Here is a 17,487-nt window from a genome sequence, read left to right on the forward strand (position 1 = left end):
ATCAAGTGGAAACCTTTTTTAAAAACGACTTTTGTCATCTTGGTTTATGACTCCCCTTACGTCCTTGGCTGTGAGATATATTTCAGCAACGAGTGGGTATTTTTCCTGTGGAAAAGCACTGGCTACATCAAAGCACGGCCACACTCATAGTGGAACCTCATTCTGGCACTCCTCTCGTACCTCCAGATCCAGTAATTACAGCTCATATTGGACATCAATATTACTTGACAGATCGCGGTAGAAAACCACCGCAGAGCAACTCATGGCAACTCAAGAATGCATACAAGAAAACGAATTAGGAAGAACTGATTCATGCCTTAGTTTCTTGCAGTCCATGATATCTAGATAGATTGACATTTATGCTGATGTAATTTATTAAATGTTGCACAAGCCAGCCTTTTGGGTTTATTTTCACCAGACACTTTTTTTTTTTTTTTAACTTTTGAGACCCAGGTGACTTGCAAGAAATTGTTTGTAGGTTTTAAATTTTAGGCGCTTCAATACTGCCCTCTTGTGTCTTTGTTTTAGTCAGATTTTTTTTTAAAAGATTTTGTGGATTTTTTTAATTGTCTTTTCATTGTACATCAAAAGAATATTTGTTTTTGTTTTTTAACCTCGACCTGATGTATTTTTTGGAGTGTCAGGGGGCAGCCCCGGTGCACTGGGAGAACAAAAAAATGCAACACATAGGAAAGGTGACGGTTTGGCTGCTCAGAATAGTATGAGCAGTACTTAGTTGTGAAAATGTATGTCATGTGTTGCTGTGATCATAATAGCTATGGCATGCATTCTCCATTATATCTTTAAAGTAGATTTACTTCACTTTTTAAACTCATATATGGCTAGCTTATTTCTCTACACATGCATGCCATTTATAAGTAGGACGAATGAAGTATACTAGCATCGCATGACTGTGATTTAGTCTTGCACTCAAATATAATTCACTTGGACTCACATAATCATTCAAAGTATCATATGGAAAAAACTGACAACTTCATTTTTCCCCCCAGCCATACTTCCTGTTTTCACCACTATTTGTGTGTACACTTGGCTGATGCTTGCAGTTTTTCCGTGCTGTTGTCCATTATGAGATCTTGTCTAATAAAACCTGAACCCACGTGAGCAGAGATTGGAGATACACAGAATACAAGCTTGGGGTACATGATGATGGCTTAACGTTTCAGACAGGCAGGCAGCGGTCAGAAAGCAAAGCAGAAGTGATAGACGATGGAAAATTTGTGCACATATTCTGCAAAGCTACATGTTTAGCAATCATGTGACCTACTTTCGCAACTGTTTTCATCATCCAACCGCCGTGACAATAAACGCTGCCAGCCTTCACTAATGTCACAATGTGTCAGCCATTTCATCATTTAGTGGCAAAGTCGCTCCCATTTATCCCCCATTGAAAATAATTGTTCTGAAGCCTCCTGTACTACTTCTTAACTCAGCACTGCTTTTGTGTGAATTATTACAGTCATTGGGGAAATGTCTGTCAGTCTATACATATATTTGTGTAATTTCTAAAGAATCATTTTCAATAGGGTACGCACTATTGTGTACCTTATCAAGCATTAGTTGAAATGACTATTGATTAACACTTCAATTTAAGTCTTCAAGATGCACGGCAAAATAGGCAACAGTGACACCTTGTGATCATCCTTTCTTTTCACATGCCCGACCACTTCAACGTTGACCATCTCAAATGTCATGGTATAAAAAAAATAGCACGATGCTCATGACATCGCTATAATGTGGTTGGAAGAGATTTAAATGATAGGCTGTTCAAAAAATGGATGGATGGTTCGTATTCAAGACATTTACGTGGAACCTGTTATTAGGACGATACCTACCACCATATCTTTTGTTGTCTTCATTTACCTGTGCATATGAATGTGTTTTGTAAATATTTATTTTTTGTTTGTATGCAAAACCCTTGCACACATACTTACAATTAATGGTGCGTTTTGATCAGCTTCTGTCTGGGCCTGGTCTGGAAACATAAAGCAACACAAAAAACGTTTCATTGTACAAATATGTGCTTAATGACAGTTTGTATCGTAAAATGTTTTTAAAATGAGGTCTATTGTCCGTTTTATCCGTATTTATATTATAATCTAACGATAGTATTCGGCGTTCTAATTGCGGGTATGAGTACCTTCATTTGAGTTGACATTTGAACTATCTGTTTACACAAGACGGATGCGCAAACAGAATATAACGGACGGTCAATAATTACAGTACAGTAGAGCAATGGTCCCCAAACTTTTTAGCACCGCAGACTGGTTACGTGTCAGAAATATTTTCGCGTACCGGCCTCTATACACGTATATATATTAATAATGTATTTCTATAAATAAATCATACATTTATAATAAAAATATACAAACCACATAAAAGTGAAAGTCACCATTACGTTGGATTAGTGGAAGCTTGTTTCTCAGAAATGAGCCGGTCCCATCTATGCGTAATTGGAGACAATGACACCCGAAGTGGTTAAGGTTTGACTTTTAATGCAGGATGCTTGGGCTCCATGTGACAAAGCAGTTTTGAAGGCTTCATTGCCTCGTTAGCTAGCTTGTCGCCACATATTATGCAGAGTGGGCTTGACGCGTCAGAGTCACCTGTAGCGATAAATCCATATTTTAAGTAGGACTCTAAAAATGTTCTTTTAAATACAGCTTTCCTTTTCTTAGACGTCGTAGCCTCTTCTTCTTCCGTCTCCTCATTGGGCATTTTGTCCTGTTCCGAAGAAACTTTCCAAACATCTGTTTCTTGTTCATTTTTGCTTGTTTTGCGGGCTCGTTTGGTGTGACATGTCACGTGACACCGGTCCAAGCGCCTCTGCGAATACTACAAGTCCCACAATGCACCGCGGCGCCACGGTCACTGTCATGACGCATCGCCAACATAGCCTCCTCTTATGAAGCTTTCTATTTGCTAACCTTGAGGAGAGGTTGGCTCCTTCCTTGTGGTTTAGCGTTGGGGAAGGAGCAACAATTTAAGCAACCGGGGCTTTTCTCGAGCGCTAAATATGTGTCAGTCTTGCTCTAAAGCTGCCCGTGTTACGGATAGCTTGAAAAGAGAGCTTCCAAGGGCTGGCATGCTAACGCTAGCTAAGTGAGTGGACCAAATCGGTACTAGTTCGAACCTCTTGCTTGGACAGCTATAGTTAACTCTGAATACAAACCTGCTCTGGTGAGGAGGCACTGACAGTGGATATAAAATCGGCGGGGCATAGTCGGAAAGTGCAATATAAGGTGAGTACGAGTTGCACATGTAGTTGAGAATGAGCCCATGATTATCAATGACGGGGGCAAGTTAAACTTGTCAGTTGAGTTGACACAATTTGGTTCAAGTTTGAAAACGGGTACTGAAGCCTCGTTGTAAAAAGACTAAACGGTTGTGAAGCGTGAAGCCAGCGTTAAATGTCTTCTCGTGCAGCGTTGTAGTGCTGCCGACGCATCACGTGAGTGGCCACTGCATAGGAAGCAGGACATGGAATTGGCCACTTTCTCGTTCAGTTAAGCGCAACTCTCTCATTAAGCCGTGTTTCAATGTAAACTGAGAAACCGGTTTATTAGTGGACACTCCATTAGGTATCCCTACCCCATTTCTCCATCCTTTATTGAGCCTGGGTTGTTATTTGTCATTATACAATACTGTACAACTTTATTTATATAGCCTATTTCACAACAGCTGCACCTGTTACAAGCGCTTTACATTTAACATAGTAGTACAACCACAAAGACAGTAAAAACAGTCAATTTAAACACAATATACAGTAATATATATTGAACAAAGTCAGTCGAAAGTCAACATTTATGAACTAAGTCATTTAAAACAGTCTACGTTGCTTCTTGACATTTACGTGTACTTTAGTTCTCTCTGTGTTCTTTTAATACAGTAGCAGTTTTAGTAACCTAGGATGACTTCTGTTGCTTGAGAAAAACAAAAAAAAAACTTGGTAAGCTTTTTTATAAATGATGCTAACCGCATCAAAACGCTGCTTGTGCTTATTTCCTGTTTTCACGGCATTATTGTACAAAGCAGTAATTGTGCCCTAGTTTGGACTTTGGATTCAAGTAGAAAGTATTTCTGAAACAAAACAAAACCACCATTATCATATTTAGCCCCTTGTGCGATGTAGTATTACTTCCCCAGGTGTGTTTTTGATGATAAGAACCATGAAACCGTTCTTCGTACTTTTTGTTCGACGCTCCCGTTGGTGATATGCTCTCAGCTTGACAGTTACCGAAACATTCTGTCGATGTCATCAGGCTTCATCGGTGCCTCCTTTCCTCTCTCCCTTAGGGCCTGGCCACATCCCATTTCAGGCCACGGATGAAGATGAAGACTGTTGGCAAAAAGTAGGAAGGAAGGAGCATTCACCGGGGCCATGAACCTTCATCAGGTCCTCACAGGGGCCGTTAACCCTGGGGACAATTGTTTCTCTGTCGGGAGTGTCAACAATGTGCCATTCACGGTAGGTTGCAGTAATTCCTACATATTTCTTCCCAAGCCAGTCTGGTCTGTTTCAATCATTACAGTGGTATTTGAGTTCAGGATAATTCTTATGTAAAGGTACAGCAGCTTGGCTAATCAAAAAGTGTCACCTCAATGTGAAGGTCAAGGGATCCGTTTGACCTCGTCCTCCCCGCTTCCTCTCGTCCGTCTCCATAGGCCTATGCTTCTGGTTGTGACGTGGTCATTTTGGGCAGTGACTTTGAACGAGTGCAGATCATTCCAGGGGCCAAACATGGGAATATCCAGGTGGGATGTGTCGACTGCTCACTGCAGGGAGGACAGGTAGGGGCAACTTTCCCGGTGATGCCGTTTTGATTACTTTCAATGATGGGTTATTCGGCCTTACATATTTAAGAGACACATCTGGAAATAACATGTAACAACGGAGCCATACTGACATTTCATTAGACATTTTCATAAAAATGGCATTCGTTCCACCACATCAATATGCTCACGAGTTTCACATTGTTTGTCATATGCCCTGAGTTATTTTGAAAGAAAGAAAAAAAAGGCCAAAAGAAGAGGAGCTGTGTATCCCGATTCCCACCACAGTTAAGATTTCCAGTGACTCTACTGCCACAAAAGTATTAAATATAAAATTATTTATAAAATTATTCATCTAAGAAGCCAATATTTATATTTAAGATCCCATTAGATATTTTTTCTCAAAACGTACAAAATAACTACTGTAGCATTAGAGCTCTGATCTTGTAGAGATATGTTTTTTTATCTATAGTCTCACAAGATTGAGGCTTTCCTGACCTTCTTGTCAATACATTCTGATTTTCTCTGTATCTACTGTACACCTCTCAACCAATTTTAAAGTAGAATGCTTTAGTGAATAATAATTGCGAGTAAAGTGATTTCACTGTGGGTTAGGGTTAGATTAAAATCAGAATAAAAGATGCAAATGTTCTTGTGTCCCTTCATGCACAGCACTTCATGATTATTGTTATACCTTCATGACCAGAGCCCTGTGCTTTCGAAAGAGTCTTGTTCTTTGTGTTCATTACTATATAGAAAATGCCACCCAATAGGTCTGGTGACCATTGTAAACTGTGGAAAGCACATGTAGTCCCGAATGAATCATTCATGGGGAAGTTTGCATGATAGACATTGCACGGCCGCCTCAATATTTTCTTAATATAGGCTTGAGGCATTTTTAACTTGCTGCCTGCCTTCTGGTGTATATTGAGGATTCGTCATACACGAATCTGTCCGCTACGTCCTCCAGCACTGACAAAATAAACTTTGTACGCGTCACAGTTTTCTTCCGGTTTGTTTCATATTGTCCTGTTGCGATAAATCACACGTGTGTCATTTTTGTCTGCCGGCAGATTGCAGCTTCCTATGGAAGCATCGTATGCATTTTTGAGCCAGTTCAGTATCCCGATCAAAAAGACACGTCGCTGACAGTGAGTAGCCACCATTTCATTGTATCGTGAAATTTCCATCAAAGCTCTCTTCAGCCTCAGGTCATACAAATGCTGTGACAAAGCACCGTCAAGTCTTCAATTCAGAAGGCATACTGTTATTTCTCACTGAAATAAGCAATGGAACATGGGGCGATAGCATTCTTTTATCTACCGTTCCTGTTGTGACGCATAAGTGTTGTTAAACACCAGGGAAGTGTGTTAATTGTTTTGCACAGTACTCCTTCGATTGGAGCCCCAGCGTACTGTGCTCTGATCACGTGCGCGTCACATTGCTAATATGAGCCTCTGTTTGTGCACAGACGTTGAACTGCCAATGGCAGAAGACTGGCCAGTTTGTTTTGCAGTCTATGGTACCTAACCTGGCGTGGCACCCCAAAGGTACACCACATAGCCCCGCTCTACGTTTAAAACCATTTTCTTTTTGAGTCCCAGCGTGCGCCTGTGTTTTTATCCGTGCAGGGAGCATGCTTTTAACGGGCTCCAGTTCCCTGCAGTTATGGTCTCAATTTGACGCTGAAGGAGGAAAGCAGGCACAAATAAATGACAGTCATTGGGCTTGGAGGTGTATCTGGCAAAGCAAGTAAGTCCCAATGCTGCTTCATTATTTATTTCCTTGGTATAAATGTACAAATCATATATGTTCCGCCTAAGGTCTTACGTGGAAGTATATTGTGTTAAATTCATACTTAGCTTTATTTTTAGACATTGCAAAGTAATGGAGGTTAAAATGATAACTTTATGTGTCTACAGGACAGCCTCTCCAGTCAGTCTAATGAAGTTTTCTCCTGATGGAGAGTTCTTTGCTACCGCAGGGCAGGTAAGTGACCTGATTTGATTATGATGAGCCAATATAGGTCATAATTGTCTTGGTTATTTTTTTCCCCAGGATGACTGTCTAGTGAAGGTGTGGTACAGTACGAGTAAGTGGAAGTCTGGAAGTTTCAGACTTCTCATGCCTCCAGAATCCGGTGTGGACTCCCAGGGAGAGATCAGCTTTTCCTTTGTGTACCTGGCCCATCCACGTTCTGTGATTGGCTTTTCCTGGAGGAAGACCAGCAAGTACATGCCGCGGTATGCAAAATACAGAGATAGCATTTTGACAATTTTGTTTTTTTTCTACTGGTGTTGGAAAACTTCACAATTCAACACATGTATTCCGTGCTATTTTATTTTATATTTGTATTTACTTATGCCAAAGGAACTTGTTTTCCCAAGTCCTCGGTACGTTGAGCAGCACTTTGACCCCCAGAAGAGTACAGCACATCCCACTAGCAGAATAATTGGCGTGTTTGTTATTTCTTCTTTTGAGAGCCCAAGCACTCTGCCCAGGGCAACATTCCTGGACGTGGCAGTGAACAATTAATTCATTCTACATAATTTGCACGAGACAATGGAGAGTGCCACTGAACAAACCCAACGCTTGAATTGACTCACTTCTCCTTCTGTTGAACCTTTGGCCAAAAACGTGGATTTACATCGGCCTCTTTGCCAGCTATGTCGGGCCAAGAGCCAAACAGCCAGTTAGCCTTGACAACAGTAACCTGGGGCTCGCTAAGCTGTTTAGAGATTCAGATGGAGCGGGAACAAAACCAACATAACAAGCACATGGTGGAGGGTTAAGGTCGATTATGTTCAGCCCTGAGCGTTTCGGGAATATTGCTTCTCTAGTACAAAATATTAGCAAGATTAGATTATTATCAGAATATTAGATTTGCTTGGTTTGAGAGTGTTTTTAAGGTCAACCTACAAAAGAGAGGGGGGGGAAGGAGTTTCTGTTCGCCCCACCCACATTTCTACTGTGGCCTTCAGCGCTTGTGTGTGTTAAACATTCTGTCTGTGTACTTTTTAATTTTTCCTATTTGATTGATACGAATTCAGCAATTCCAATTCTATTACCAATACAATGCCATTCCTCATCTATTTTACAGATTCTCATTGGATGAGCAATTGAAATAATACAGATAATATACTTATATCATTGATGTCATCATTATTCCCATGAAAAGAAAATATGATCATTCAAAAGAAAATGTAATGATGTTTACTGAACTCCAAAACTGTGTGGTTGTATTGTGTCTTCCTGTGAGAAGCACTTGACCTTTACCCTACTGACCTTCTTTAATGGCTTGACCTTTCCTCTTTCCTTCCAGGGGTTCAGTGTGTAATGTCCTGCTCACCAGCTGTAAGGACAGTGTGTGTCGGCTCTGGGCCGAGACACTGTTGCCGGCGGACAGCCTCCTAGCGGGTCACCATGGTAACCAGCACGGCGACACTCAAAGATGTGCCAGCTCTTCCAGCAGGATCTGCAATGGGAGAACGCAAGCAGGGACAGCACAGGAAGTGGGCAACTTTACACTTATAAGTGACATCTATTGAAATCCATTGGGGGAGGGGGAATCATCTAAACCCACGCTGATAAACACTCAATATGAAAAGGAAAAAAAAAAGAGATGGGGCGGGGGAATGCCCCTTCCCCAATATTTTTTTTTCGAAAATATTTCCTCTTTTTTTCAATGCTGTTTTGAACGTCTACCCCCAAATTCAGTCAAAATACTCTACGGGCCTTGTTGATTTTGAAAGTAGTTCATTATTTACATGACCTTATCGCCAAAGAATGTTTTAATCTTGACAAACGTGATGCGCCCAAGTTGCACTGTGCCCGTCATTAATTACTTCTTCACAACTTAAAGCTTTTTACTGCTTTCTAAATATAAGGGCTCACTCTAATTTGATGTTCTTTTTCAGCCTGCTTTTTTCCGGGATGCGCCACAGCCCCCGCTCTCCGGCTGCCTGTCCTACAACCAAAACCGACACTCCAGCCACAAGAAGAGCGGCGATAACCTTCCCCACGCCGATGTGCTATGTCACTTTCACATAGCGGCCAGCATCAACCCTGCCACAGGTTGGACTCATCCCATCCAAGTCATCTGACATCTTTATTTTTTCTGTATATATTGCATTAACATTTCCCCATCAAATGCAGACATTCCACTGCTTCCCTCCATATCGTCCCTGAGTGCCGGGGAGGATGAGGAGCCGGGAGGCCTTTTCATTGTCCACTGGCTCAACAACAAAGAGCTTCACTTCACCTTGGCTATGGAAGTGTTCCTGCAACAGTTTCGCGGCAGCCTGGAGCAACAGAACGATTGCTCTCAACAAGGTACAGAGTTAACATCCATTTAAAGGAGCATGTGTTTGAAAACGTGCTTTCTCGTTCTTCATTTTTTTTTTTTTTTGCTTTTGTCTTGCATGTGGTCTTCCTTCATCTTCCAGAGCTCAGCAATGAAGACAATTATGACGATGAAGTGACGAGCAAGCCAAGCGACCCTCAAGGGCCCGATGTCATGGAGCCCCACTTTGCAGCAGCAGAGCACCACGTGGACGTGCTTTTGGACGAGTGGAACAAAGGGGCAGACATGTTGTTCAGCATCCATCCCATGGACGGCTCTCTGTTGGTCTGGAATGTGGACTGGCTAGATGAATATCATCCCGGAATGTTTAGACAAGCTCAGGTACTTGCCTTGCGAAAAGAAAATTGCTCCACTCAATCAAGAAGTTAAACCAGCTGACATCTAAGACAGCTCTTCTTTTAATCCACACAGTCAGATGATTGCATTCCTAATTTTACGCGACAGATCGAAATCGGGCCCCTTGATACATTTGGATTAGATGTGAAATGTGAATATATAGAGTTTATAGCCGTCAGTCAGAAAATATGCCACTCAGAATGTCAGCTTTTATTCTTGAATATTATTTCTGTGCATACAAAATGTTTTTTTTAAAGTCATATTTTCAGTCTTGGTAACATTTCTTCTCTTGATTCTTTTTTTTTTGTCATTCAAGAAATCAGAACTAATGTTAGTAGGACTTTCAGTCGGCTTTGTCACATTTATTGTCTCCTCTTAATGCACAAGTTTTAGTTGATCATATTTCGTCCTGGTCTCTCTCCCAGGTGTCCTTTGTGTCCCGTATCCCCGTGGCCTTTCCCGCAGGGGACGCCATCTCCCTCAGTCACAGTGTGGTCATGTACGCTTGCAACAAGAACGTGGATTTGGCCATCCAACACGGCAGACAACGACCACCCGGGAACACGTTGCCCCAAAATAAATCGGCGCTCATCAGTTATGGCCGTCAAGTGAAAGTGGCACCGTGCAGCAGTCTTAGGTTGAGCATTTTCACTCCCAACGTGCTGATGATATCTAAGCATGATGACGGCTCCCTCAACCAGTGGGGGGTGAGTTTTGCTGAAGACTCCGCTTTCTCCACGGTGCTCAGTGTGTCTCACAAGTCCAGGTACTGCGGCCACCGCTTCCACCTAAACGACCTGGCGTGTCACTCTGTACTGCCGCTACTTCTCACCACCTCACACCACAACGCCTTGCGATCCCCTGAAGTGGACAGCATCCTTGCCCCGCCAGAGGTCTCCTCCGGTTCCCGTGGCTCACGGTCCAGCCGGTTGTCCCTTGGTAGCGTTTCGCAGGATCCAAACGCAATCTACAGCGAGCTGATTTTGTGGAGGGTTGACCCCGTGGGGCCGCTATCCCTGTCCGGGGGAGTGTCTGAGTTGGCCCGGATCAATTCTCTTCATGCCTCAGCGTTTGCTAACGTCGCCTGGCTGCCCACACTCATCCCCAGCAGTTGTTTAGGTATGGACATTTTATTTTATCACCGGAATTTGCTCAGGATTAGCTTCATTACTTTTATTACACCATTTCCATTGCCTGGTACCTTAATGGCTTTACTTGCCGTTGACGCTTGAGCCATTCCGCCCAATCGATGCCATTTCCTCATGTTAGTGGCTTTTAATTCGTAAAATGAAACTGAGCTTTTAAGCATTGATTTTTGCAAATACATCAGATATGCCCTCACGGCATGTTGACAGACAATAATTCAGCAAACAATGTATATTCAAATAAATCTATCCCCCAAAATTATTTCTGTCGTAGGATTTAAGAGGCAGACATTCCCCCTCCCAGCCGTAGTTGTAATATTATCAGATATACAGATAAAGAGATCCATCAACTTATTTTTGGCCTTCCCCTGACCTTCAGGGGATTTGAAGGATACACTTTCTAGCATTGATTTGAAAATTTCATTTGAAAGTATAAATGGCAGCTGTGAAAGATGGCATTTGAAAGAAAGACATGTAATCCTCTCTCCGCTTTCAGGTGCTTATTGTAATTCTCCCAGCGCCTGCTTTGTCGCAAGTGACGGCCACTCACTCAGGCTTTATCAGGCCGTTATTGAAGCCAAGAAACTCCTCAGCGAGCTCTCCAATCCTGAGATATCAGTAAGTTTGCACCAGCTAACCTCATACTCCATAGGGTGGACACAAATCTGATCTATGTCTCCCGTCGGACCTCACCACAGAAGCATTGAGATACGTTACTGTTGCTGTTGGGAATGCCTGCGGCTTCATTTGCGTCCATTTCACTTTAGAAATATGTCGGCGAGGTGTTCAACATCGTCAGTCAGCAGTCGACAGCCAAACCGGGGTGTATCATTGAGCTGGATGCCGTTACCGACTTTGTAAGTAAACATTGTTGAGGGGCAGTATTATTGATACTCTATAAGGTCCAAAACAAGTTTTCCACATGGAAAATGGGGGGGGAAAAAACAACCACATTAAGTTGACAAATATTTAATATGTCTGTGCAAAGGTCTTTGCGCAAACACAGACGTTTTGAGTCGCCGGTCCGTTTTTGTGGCATGAAAAAGTCAGTGGTAAACTTTGATCCTCTGTGAAAGGTCAACCATGAAGAAAAACAACAAATGTCTTCAGTCCCCTGAAGCATTTTTGTTTTCCTCTTTGTGTATGTAACGTGAACACGTTGTGTGTCAACGTAGATCTGCTGCACTGCGGATGAAGCCTGTCATCAAGCGTCTGTATTTTAATGGCTGCTTTTGTCCTCTACAGCAGGGAAAGGAGACCCAGCTCTTGCATGTATTTGAGGAGGATCTAATACTCGGCAACGAGAGACCAGGCAACTGGCAGGAAATGACGGATTCATCTCGCTCCGGTATAGACAACATCTAATATATCATGGGGTTGTTTTTTTTTTAATAGTAGGTCTTGCTCTCTGGATGCAGTGTATTCATTTTCTCAGTGCTTCCCGCAGGTCTTAAGAAGCCCACTTTTGCTGCAAGTTTTTTTCTCGTGGTTGTTGAGTTAACACCAAGTGGCCAGTCCCTCCTACAGATGTGGCATCTTCATCTCGCGGCTAAACCCGTCACCATGGGTGTGTACTTTATCTCGACTCTTCCATATCTAGTCAAATGTACCAGGTAAATACTGTGTCCATTTCAATAGATTGAGTTTATGATTGAATCCTTTTGTGATCAAAAAGGACCTCATATTTCAGTCTGGAGAAATGACAATATTGGAAAAATAAATATATGGAATACATTTCTCGGAATGAATGTATGTATAATCGGAAAAAATTCATAACATTTTATTTAAGCAACAACCTTTAATAGATCACAGCAAGTCTGCTGGATGTCTGAGAAAGATTTGATCAAAAAGTTAGTTTGACTTTTGCTGTTTTCGCAGACGAGACTTTCTCCCCACGAGACGCCCCCACAGCTGCTTCAGCCAGCCGCTCTCAGTTTAACTTTGATACCTTCAGCTCGCCGATAATTCAGAAGAGTAAAACCTCCACGTCCAATCTGCAGAGCGCATGTCGCCTCGGCCTCACCACCCAGAGACTCTACAGCCAAGAATTGCCTTTGCCAGTCGGGGTGGAGGCCATCAGCGTCACGCCCTCAGCAGGTGAGCTGTTCAAAAAATCCAGGTTATTTTGTTGCTTTTCGCAACAGCGCTCGGTCCCGATGATTTGAACTTGTTCTCTCGACTCTCCCATTATTAGGTCACCTCAGTGCATCGTGTTCTCTGCCAGCTGGCCGTGTGCCATACCTCCTCGCGACTTCCTGTTCTGACGGAAAGGTGCGCTTCTGGAGGTGTAGCGTCACGGGATCCGAGACTTGCGGCAATGACAAGCTGGTGTATCAGTGGGAGGAGTGGCCTCTACTGGTGGAAGAGAGGCTTCCTAATTGCAGTGCCGTGAGCGTGCCAGGTCGTCCCGTTCAGGTCAGCTGCTGTCACACGGGACGAATGGCAGTCGCCTACAGGCACGCCACGCCGGACACACCTCTGAACTTGACACCTCAGCTAAACTCTCACACGCTTTTGACTTTCCCTCCTGCCCTGGCTTCCTCACCTTATTTGTACCACAACAACATCACTCCAAGCGTGACTGTGCAGCAAAGCCCAAATGCCTCTCCGGGCCTTTCCTTAGCAAGCGCCAGAGAACAGCTGGTCTACATCGCCATCTTCCAGTGCGAATCCACAGGTGGTTCACAGTGGATTCTAGAGCAGACAATTGTCTTGGATAAAACTGATGTTAGCAACGCCTCGTCTCCGGATTTATCTTTGCCTAACGAGCACTGCCTCGGTTCTACTCATAAGAGTTTAGTTCACTTAGACTGGGTCTCACAAGAAGATGGGTCACATGTTCTGACTGTTGGCATAGGGACAAAGATATATATGTTTGGGCGTCTGTCTGGAAAGCCTCCCGAGCTTTGCCTGACATCTGACGGCAGCCGAGACCAAAGCGCGTCGCGCCTGGTTCTGCTTCGATCTGTCGACCTGGTCTCCTCTGTTGAAGGCTCGCCGCCCATCCCGGTCTCCCTCTCGTGGGTACGCGATGGCATCTTGGTCGTAGGTATGGACTGTGAGATGCACGTCTACTCCCAGTGGCAGCCCCCAGCACCGCCCAAACCCAATGCCGCAATTGGCCAGGACACGGACCTCTGCAGCAGTGTGTCCTCCATCGTCTCAGCCGTGAGACAAAGCCAAGAGGATGGGCTCAGTCTTGGGCCTCCCACATCCTTACTGGCCCCTCCTAAAAAAGCCCTGACCAGGTCAATGATGAGCCTGGCTCAGAAACTCAGCGGGAAGCGAACCGCCTACGACCTTCCCTTGGAGATGGAAGATTCCGGACTGTTTGAAGCAGCTCACCAGCTCTTTCCCACACTGCCCCAGTACCACCCGGTACAATTACTTGAGCTCATGGATCTGGGAAAAGTGAGTGTATTGCGTCACGGCAGCACTTTGTTTTGGCGCTTTCCCATTCAAATGTCAATATATTGGAATAATAATGGATGCACAGGTTGTTCATTCAAATTTTCATGTTTTTTGTGTGTCACCTAAGGTTCACCGTGCCAAAGCCATCCTCTCCCACCTAGTCAAATGCATCGCTGGGGAAGTCGTGGCTCTTAAAGACAACACCAGCAACCCGGAGAAACGCGTACGCTCTCGAACAATTAGTGCAGGAGGGAGCACCGCCAGGGAAAGGAAGATGTTTGGCAAAGATGAGAATTCCACACCGGATTATACCGAGATCAGCTCCATTCCTCCTCTTCCTCTCTATGCCCTTCTTGCATCTGACGAGGACACGCCCTCAAAGCCTGGTCAGTCTTCACTATGAATCCATTTTTGAAATATGCAGGAAGGTCACTTTTGGCAATGTGTGAAAATGTAGCATTTTGTTGTCCTTTTAGCCTCCCTCGTGTCATTTCGGGCCACACTATAGTAATCCTAGAATATATTGTGTTCAACTTTCTTTGCTGGTGATACTGCGATGCAATTGATCTGTTTTCTCAGCTTGGCCGTCGGGGACTTTGGCGAGAGGTGAATGTCTCGCGTAATTGAGTTTCCATTTTGTTATCCCGTAGAAAAAGTGGGCAGTGTGAGTGGTGATAGCGGGCATGGATCCAGTCACACAGACGCTTACGATGAGTTATTTCACACACCCAGCATTGCAGACTTGGATCCTCTGGAACAAGTTGAGCAAGAAGAAGCTGGGAACAAGGTCCGCTTCTAATAAAAAAAAAAAAAACATTTATAAAAATGATAATATTCAATTTTGATTGACTCTGACCTTGTATCTTGCCTGTAGGTAATTGACTTGTCCCAGTACAGCCCCACTTACTTTGGCCCGGAGCATGCCCAAGTTCTGTCCAGCAGTCTCCTGCACTCCAGTTTACCGGGCCTAACTCGAATGGAGCAGATGTCTCTCATGGCACTGGCCGACACCATCGCGACCACCAGCACGGATCTGAAAGACAACCAGGACCAGAGCAAAGGTACTGCGGTGGAATGAGAGCGCAAGACGATCGATAGTCTCGACTCAGATGAGTCCGCAAGATCCTGTGGCAATGTTTTCAAATGTGTTATTGATTGTTTTCTATGCAGGCGGCGAGACGCTGGATGACTGCGGCCTTAGGTTTTTGCTCGCTGTCAGACTACACACCTTCCTCTCTACCTCTCTGCCCCTGGCCCACCGAGCGCAGCTGCTCCGGCAAGGTAAAGCGGCAGAGTGGCCTTCAATTAAGTATAATGTCCCCCTTGAGACAAACTGCCCTCCCACTTGTTTTGTAATTGATTCAAAGCCAATCCATTGTCCTAATTTACCTCTTAACTAACTGGACATAGCAGGGTTTTTTTCCCCCTTCTTTTAGTTACTGTGTAGGGATGGAAGTAAATAAAATCCAGCTTCTGTAGCTTTGTTTTCAACCTTGAATATAAACTCTCAGTGAGCTGCCCTTGAAGAGGACACAAGGCTCTCTAGCTGTAGCGTTAAAAAGTACAGTGATTGCTACGGTTCTTCTCTCCTACTGTACAGGCCTGTCGACGTGTCACTATGCCTGGGCTTTCCACTCGGAAGCTGAAGAGGAACTACTTCACATGCTGCCTGCCCTCCACCAGGGTGAGCCCACCTGGCCCGAGCTGCGCTCAATGGGCGTGGGCTGGTGGCTTAGGAGCACCAACAAGCTTCGGAGATGCATTGAGAAGGTGAGAAGGGCACCCGGGGAACGCAATTCAAGTCATGGGGCCTGCTTTACCTTTTCTGCCCGTGTAAATATTTGTAAGATTCCACACGCTATCTGTTAGTGGTGACCACACAATTTTGAGCTCACTCTTAGAAATCTTAGTAAATGAGGCCATAGGCATTCTACTTTAAGTCTTGTAGCCGTGTGTAATAAGGGAGCTGCAGACCTTTAAACCTGTCAAGTGCAACCACCCGTCCGTTTTCGGATCGGTTGTCTACGGGATCGGTGGCTCCAACTGCATCCATCATGCCCAACAATGAAATAAACACACAAGGCTACAACTCGTGTGGATATGACTGTCAAGAGCAAAAAGCATGTGAGCTTGTGTTGTTTGTCTCCTTTGTCAGGTTGCTAAGGCCACTTTTCAGCGAAGTAATGATCCTCTGGATGTTGCCATATTTTACCTGGCAATGAAGAAGAAGGCAGTGGTCTGGGGGCTGTACAGGTAGAATTTTTGTATATGAAACATGCGCTTCCCGAATGAGTTAACTAACATTATCCTTTGAATCCTGTCTGTAGGTCACAGAAGAATGCCAAGATGACTGAATTTTTCCGCAACAACTTCAGTGAAGACCGATGGAGGAAAGCAGCTCTGAAAAATGCCTTTTCTCTGTTGGGGAAGCAGCGGTTTCATCATTCCGCAGCCTTCTTCCTTTTAGCTGGCTCCCTTAAGGATGCAGTAGAGGCAAGTGGATCATAAACTTGAAAAGAAGTGCCGCTATGAATAATATCACTTCAAGCGCCACAAGCTAAAACCTCCGTTGCAAAAATATCTATATGCATGTCTCAGCGGCTTTTTTTACGCAATGCTACGAAGGATTTTGAGCTGTCATTGTCATGCTTTTCAACCGCCATGATAGGATGGTTGGAAGAAAGCGGTATTTCTGCGCGTCACATATTAATGCTCATGAGACACATGGCTCTTTGCGTAACCTCTATTCATGAAGGGTACTTGTGTGTATACACGGTCCCCCGAAGCAATGAGTCATATCATTTAATCTGCATGAGTAACTAGGACTTCTCTTAGCACTTTATTGAAATGAGGTTCACCCAGGCAAAGAGCTATCATTGATTTTGTTGAGTCTCTTTGGCTGAGAGGTAGTCTCATTGAAATGCACCTCACTCCTCCGTAGTAAGGACAAGTAGAAAAACAGCATTTCATCTTAGCCTTTGAGCGAGCATTGCATTTTTTTTTTCATTTTGCATTTGCAACAGATATTCATTCCCCCGCAGTTTTTTTGTCTTTTTTTTTTTTTTTAACACACACATCAGTATGAGCTTTAGCTTTTACCTTCTCTTTCAGGTGTGTTTAGAGAAACTGCAGGACCTTCAGCTCGCTCTTGTGATATCCAGATTATACGAGTCAGAGTTTGAGACAGCATCCACCTACAAAAAGATCCTCCAGAGACATGTGCTGGGACATGATAAACAGGTGCGGTGCTCAATGTCACACGCTTCAAGGACTCTTGTTTTTCACTCCAAGATAAAGAATCATTTGATGAGTGCGACCAGGTGTTGTTTTGATCCTCCAGTGCACTTTTTGACAAGTACACTGCGGAGGATAGAAGCAGAACGTATGTGTCCGTGATGAATACAGAGCGATGCAGAGCAGCTATCTTTGCTTCTTGAGTAA

At 43.9% G+C, this 17,487-nt stretch overlaps 2 protein-coding genes across 3 annotated transcripts in view; one reads left to right on the plus strand and one right to left on the minus strand.

Annotated features, from left to right (window-relative positions):
- Window positions 1-2,823, minus strand: part of sema6a (sema domain, transmembrane domain (TM), and cytoplasmic domain, (semaphorin) 6A) — a 96,402-nt gene extending 93,579 nt beyond the window's left edge. The window contains exons 1-3 of the mRNA XM_061278737.1: window positions 2,391-2,823; window positions 1,953-1,993; window positions 1,854-1,881 (exon numbers count right to left, since the gene is read on the minus strand). The gene's annotated coding sequence lies outside the window, so the exon portion shown is untranslated. The remainder of the gene's footprint in view (window positions 1-1,853; window positions 1,882-1,952; window positions 1,994-2,390) is intronic.
- Window positions 2,824-2,879: 56 nt separating this feature from the next.
- Window positions 2,880-17,487, plus strand: part of LOC133154702 (dmX-like protein 1) — a 30,506-nt gene continuing 15,898 nt past the window's right edge. For both annotated transcript variants that reach the window (XM_061279608.1, XM_061279609.1), the window contains exons 1-27: window positions 2,880-3,260; window positions 4,315-4,486; window positions 4,684-4,809; window positions 5,865-5,942; window positions 6,263-6,341; window positions 6,423-6,543; window positions 6,714-6,780; window positions 6,850-7,034; window positions 8,114-8,303; window positions 8,709-8,865; window positions 8,947-9,123; window positions 9,237-9,475; window positions 9,916-10,609; window positions 11,132-11,253; window positions 11,403-11,492; window positions 11,881-11,983; window positions 12,083-12,202; window positions 12,514-12,732; window positions 12,830-14,046; window positions 14,174-14,432; window positions 14,697-14,833; window positions 14,921-15,107; window positions 15,217-15,327; window positions 15,647-15,816; window positions 16,202-16,299; window positions 16,374-16,539; window positions 17,158-17,286. In XM_061279608.1, coding sequence (XP_061135592.1) covers window positions 4,400-4,486; window positions 4,684-4,809; window positions 5,865-5,942; window positions 6,263-6,341; window positions 6,423-6,543; window positions 6,714-6,780; window positions 6,850-7,034; window positions 8,114-8,303; window positions 8,709-8,865; window positions 8,947-9,123; window positions 9,237-9,475; window positions 9,916-10,609; window positions 11,132-11,253; window positions 11,403-11,492; window positions 11,881-11,983; window positions 12,083-12,202; window positions 12,514-12,732; window positions 12,830-14,046; window positions 14,174-14,432; window positions 14,697-14,833; window positions 14,921-15,107; window positions 15,217-15,327; window positions 15,647-15,816; window positions 16,202-16,299; window positions 16,374-16,539; window positions 17,158-17,286 — 5,328 coding nt within the window. In that variant the 5' untranslated portion in view covers window positions 2,880-3,260; window positions 4,315-4,399. The remainder of the gene's footprint in view (window positions 3,261-4,314; window positions 4,487-4,683; window positions 4,810-5,864; window positions 5,943-6,262; window positions 6,342-6,422; window positions 6,544-6,713; window positions 6,781-6,849; window positions 7,035-8,113; window positions 8,304-8,708; window positions 8,866-8,946; window positions 9,124-9,236; window positions 9,476-9,915; window positions 10,610-11,131; window positions 11,254-11,402; window positions 11,493-11,880; window positions 11,984-12,082; window positions 12,203-12,513; window positions 12,733-12,829; window positions 14,047-14,173; window positions 14,433-14,696; window positions 14,834-14,920; window positions 15,108-15,216; window positions 15,328-15,646; window positions 15,817-16,201; window positions 16,300-16,373; window positions 16,540-17,157; window positions 17,287-17,487) is intronic.

Source organism: Syngnathus typhle, linkage group LG5 (assembly GCF_033458585.1).
Source record: "Syngnathus typhle isolate RoL2023-S1 ecotype Sweden linkage group LG5, RoL_Styp_1.0, whole genome shotgun sequence".
Lineage (NCBI taxonomy): Eukaryota > Metazoa > Chordata > Actinopteri > Syngnathiformes > Syngnathidae > Syngnathus > Syngnathus typhle.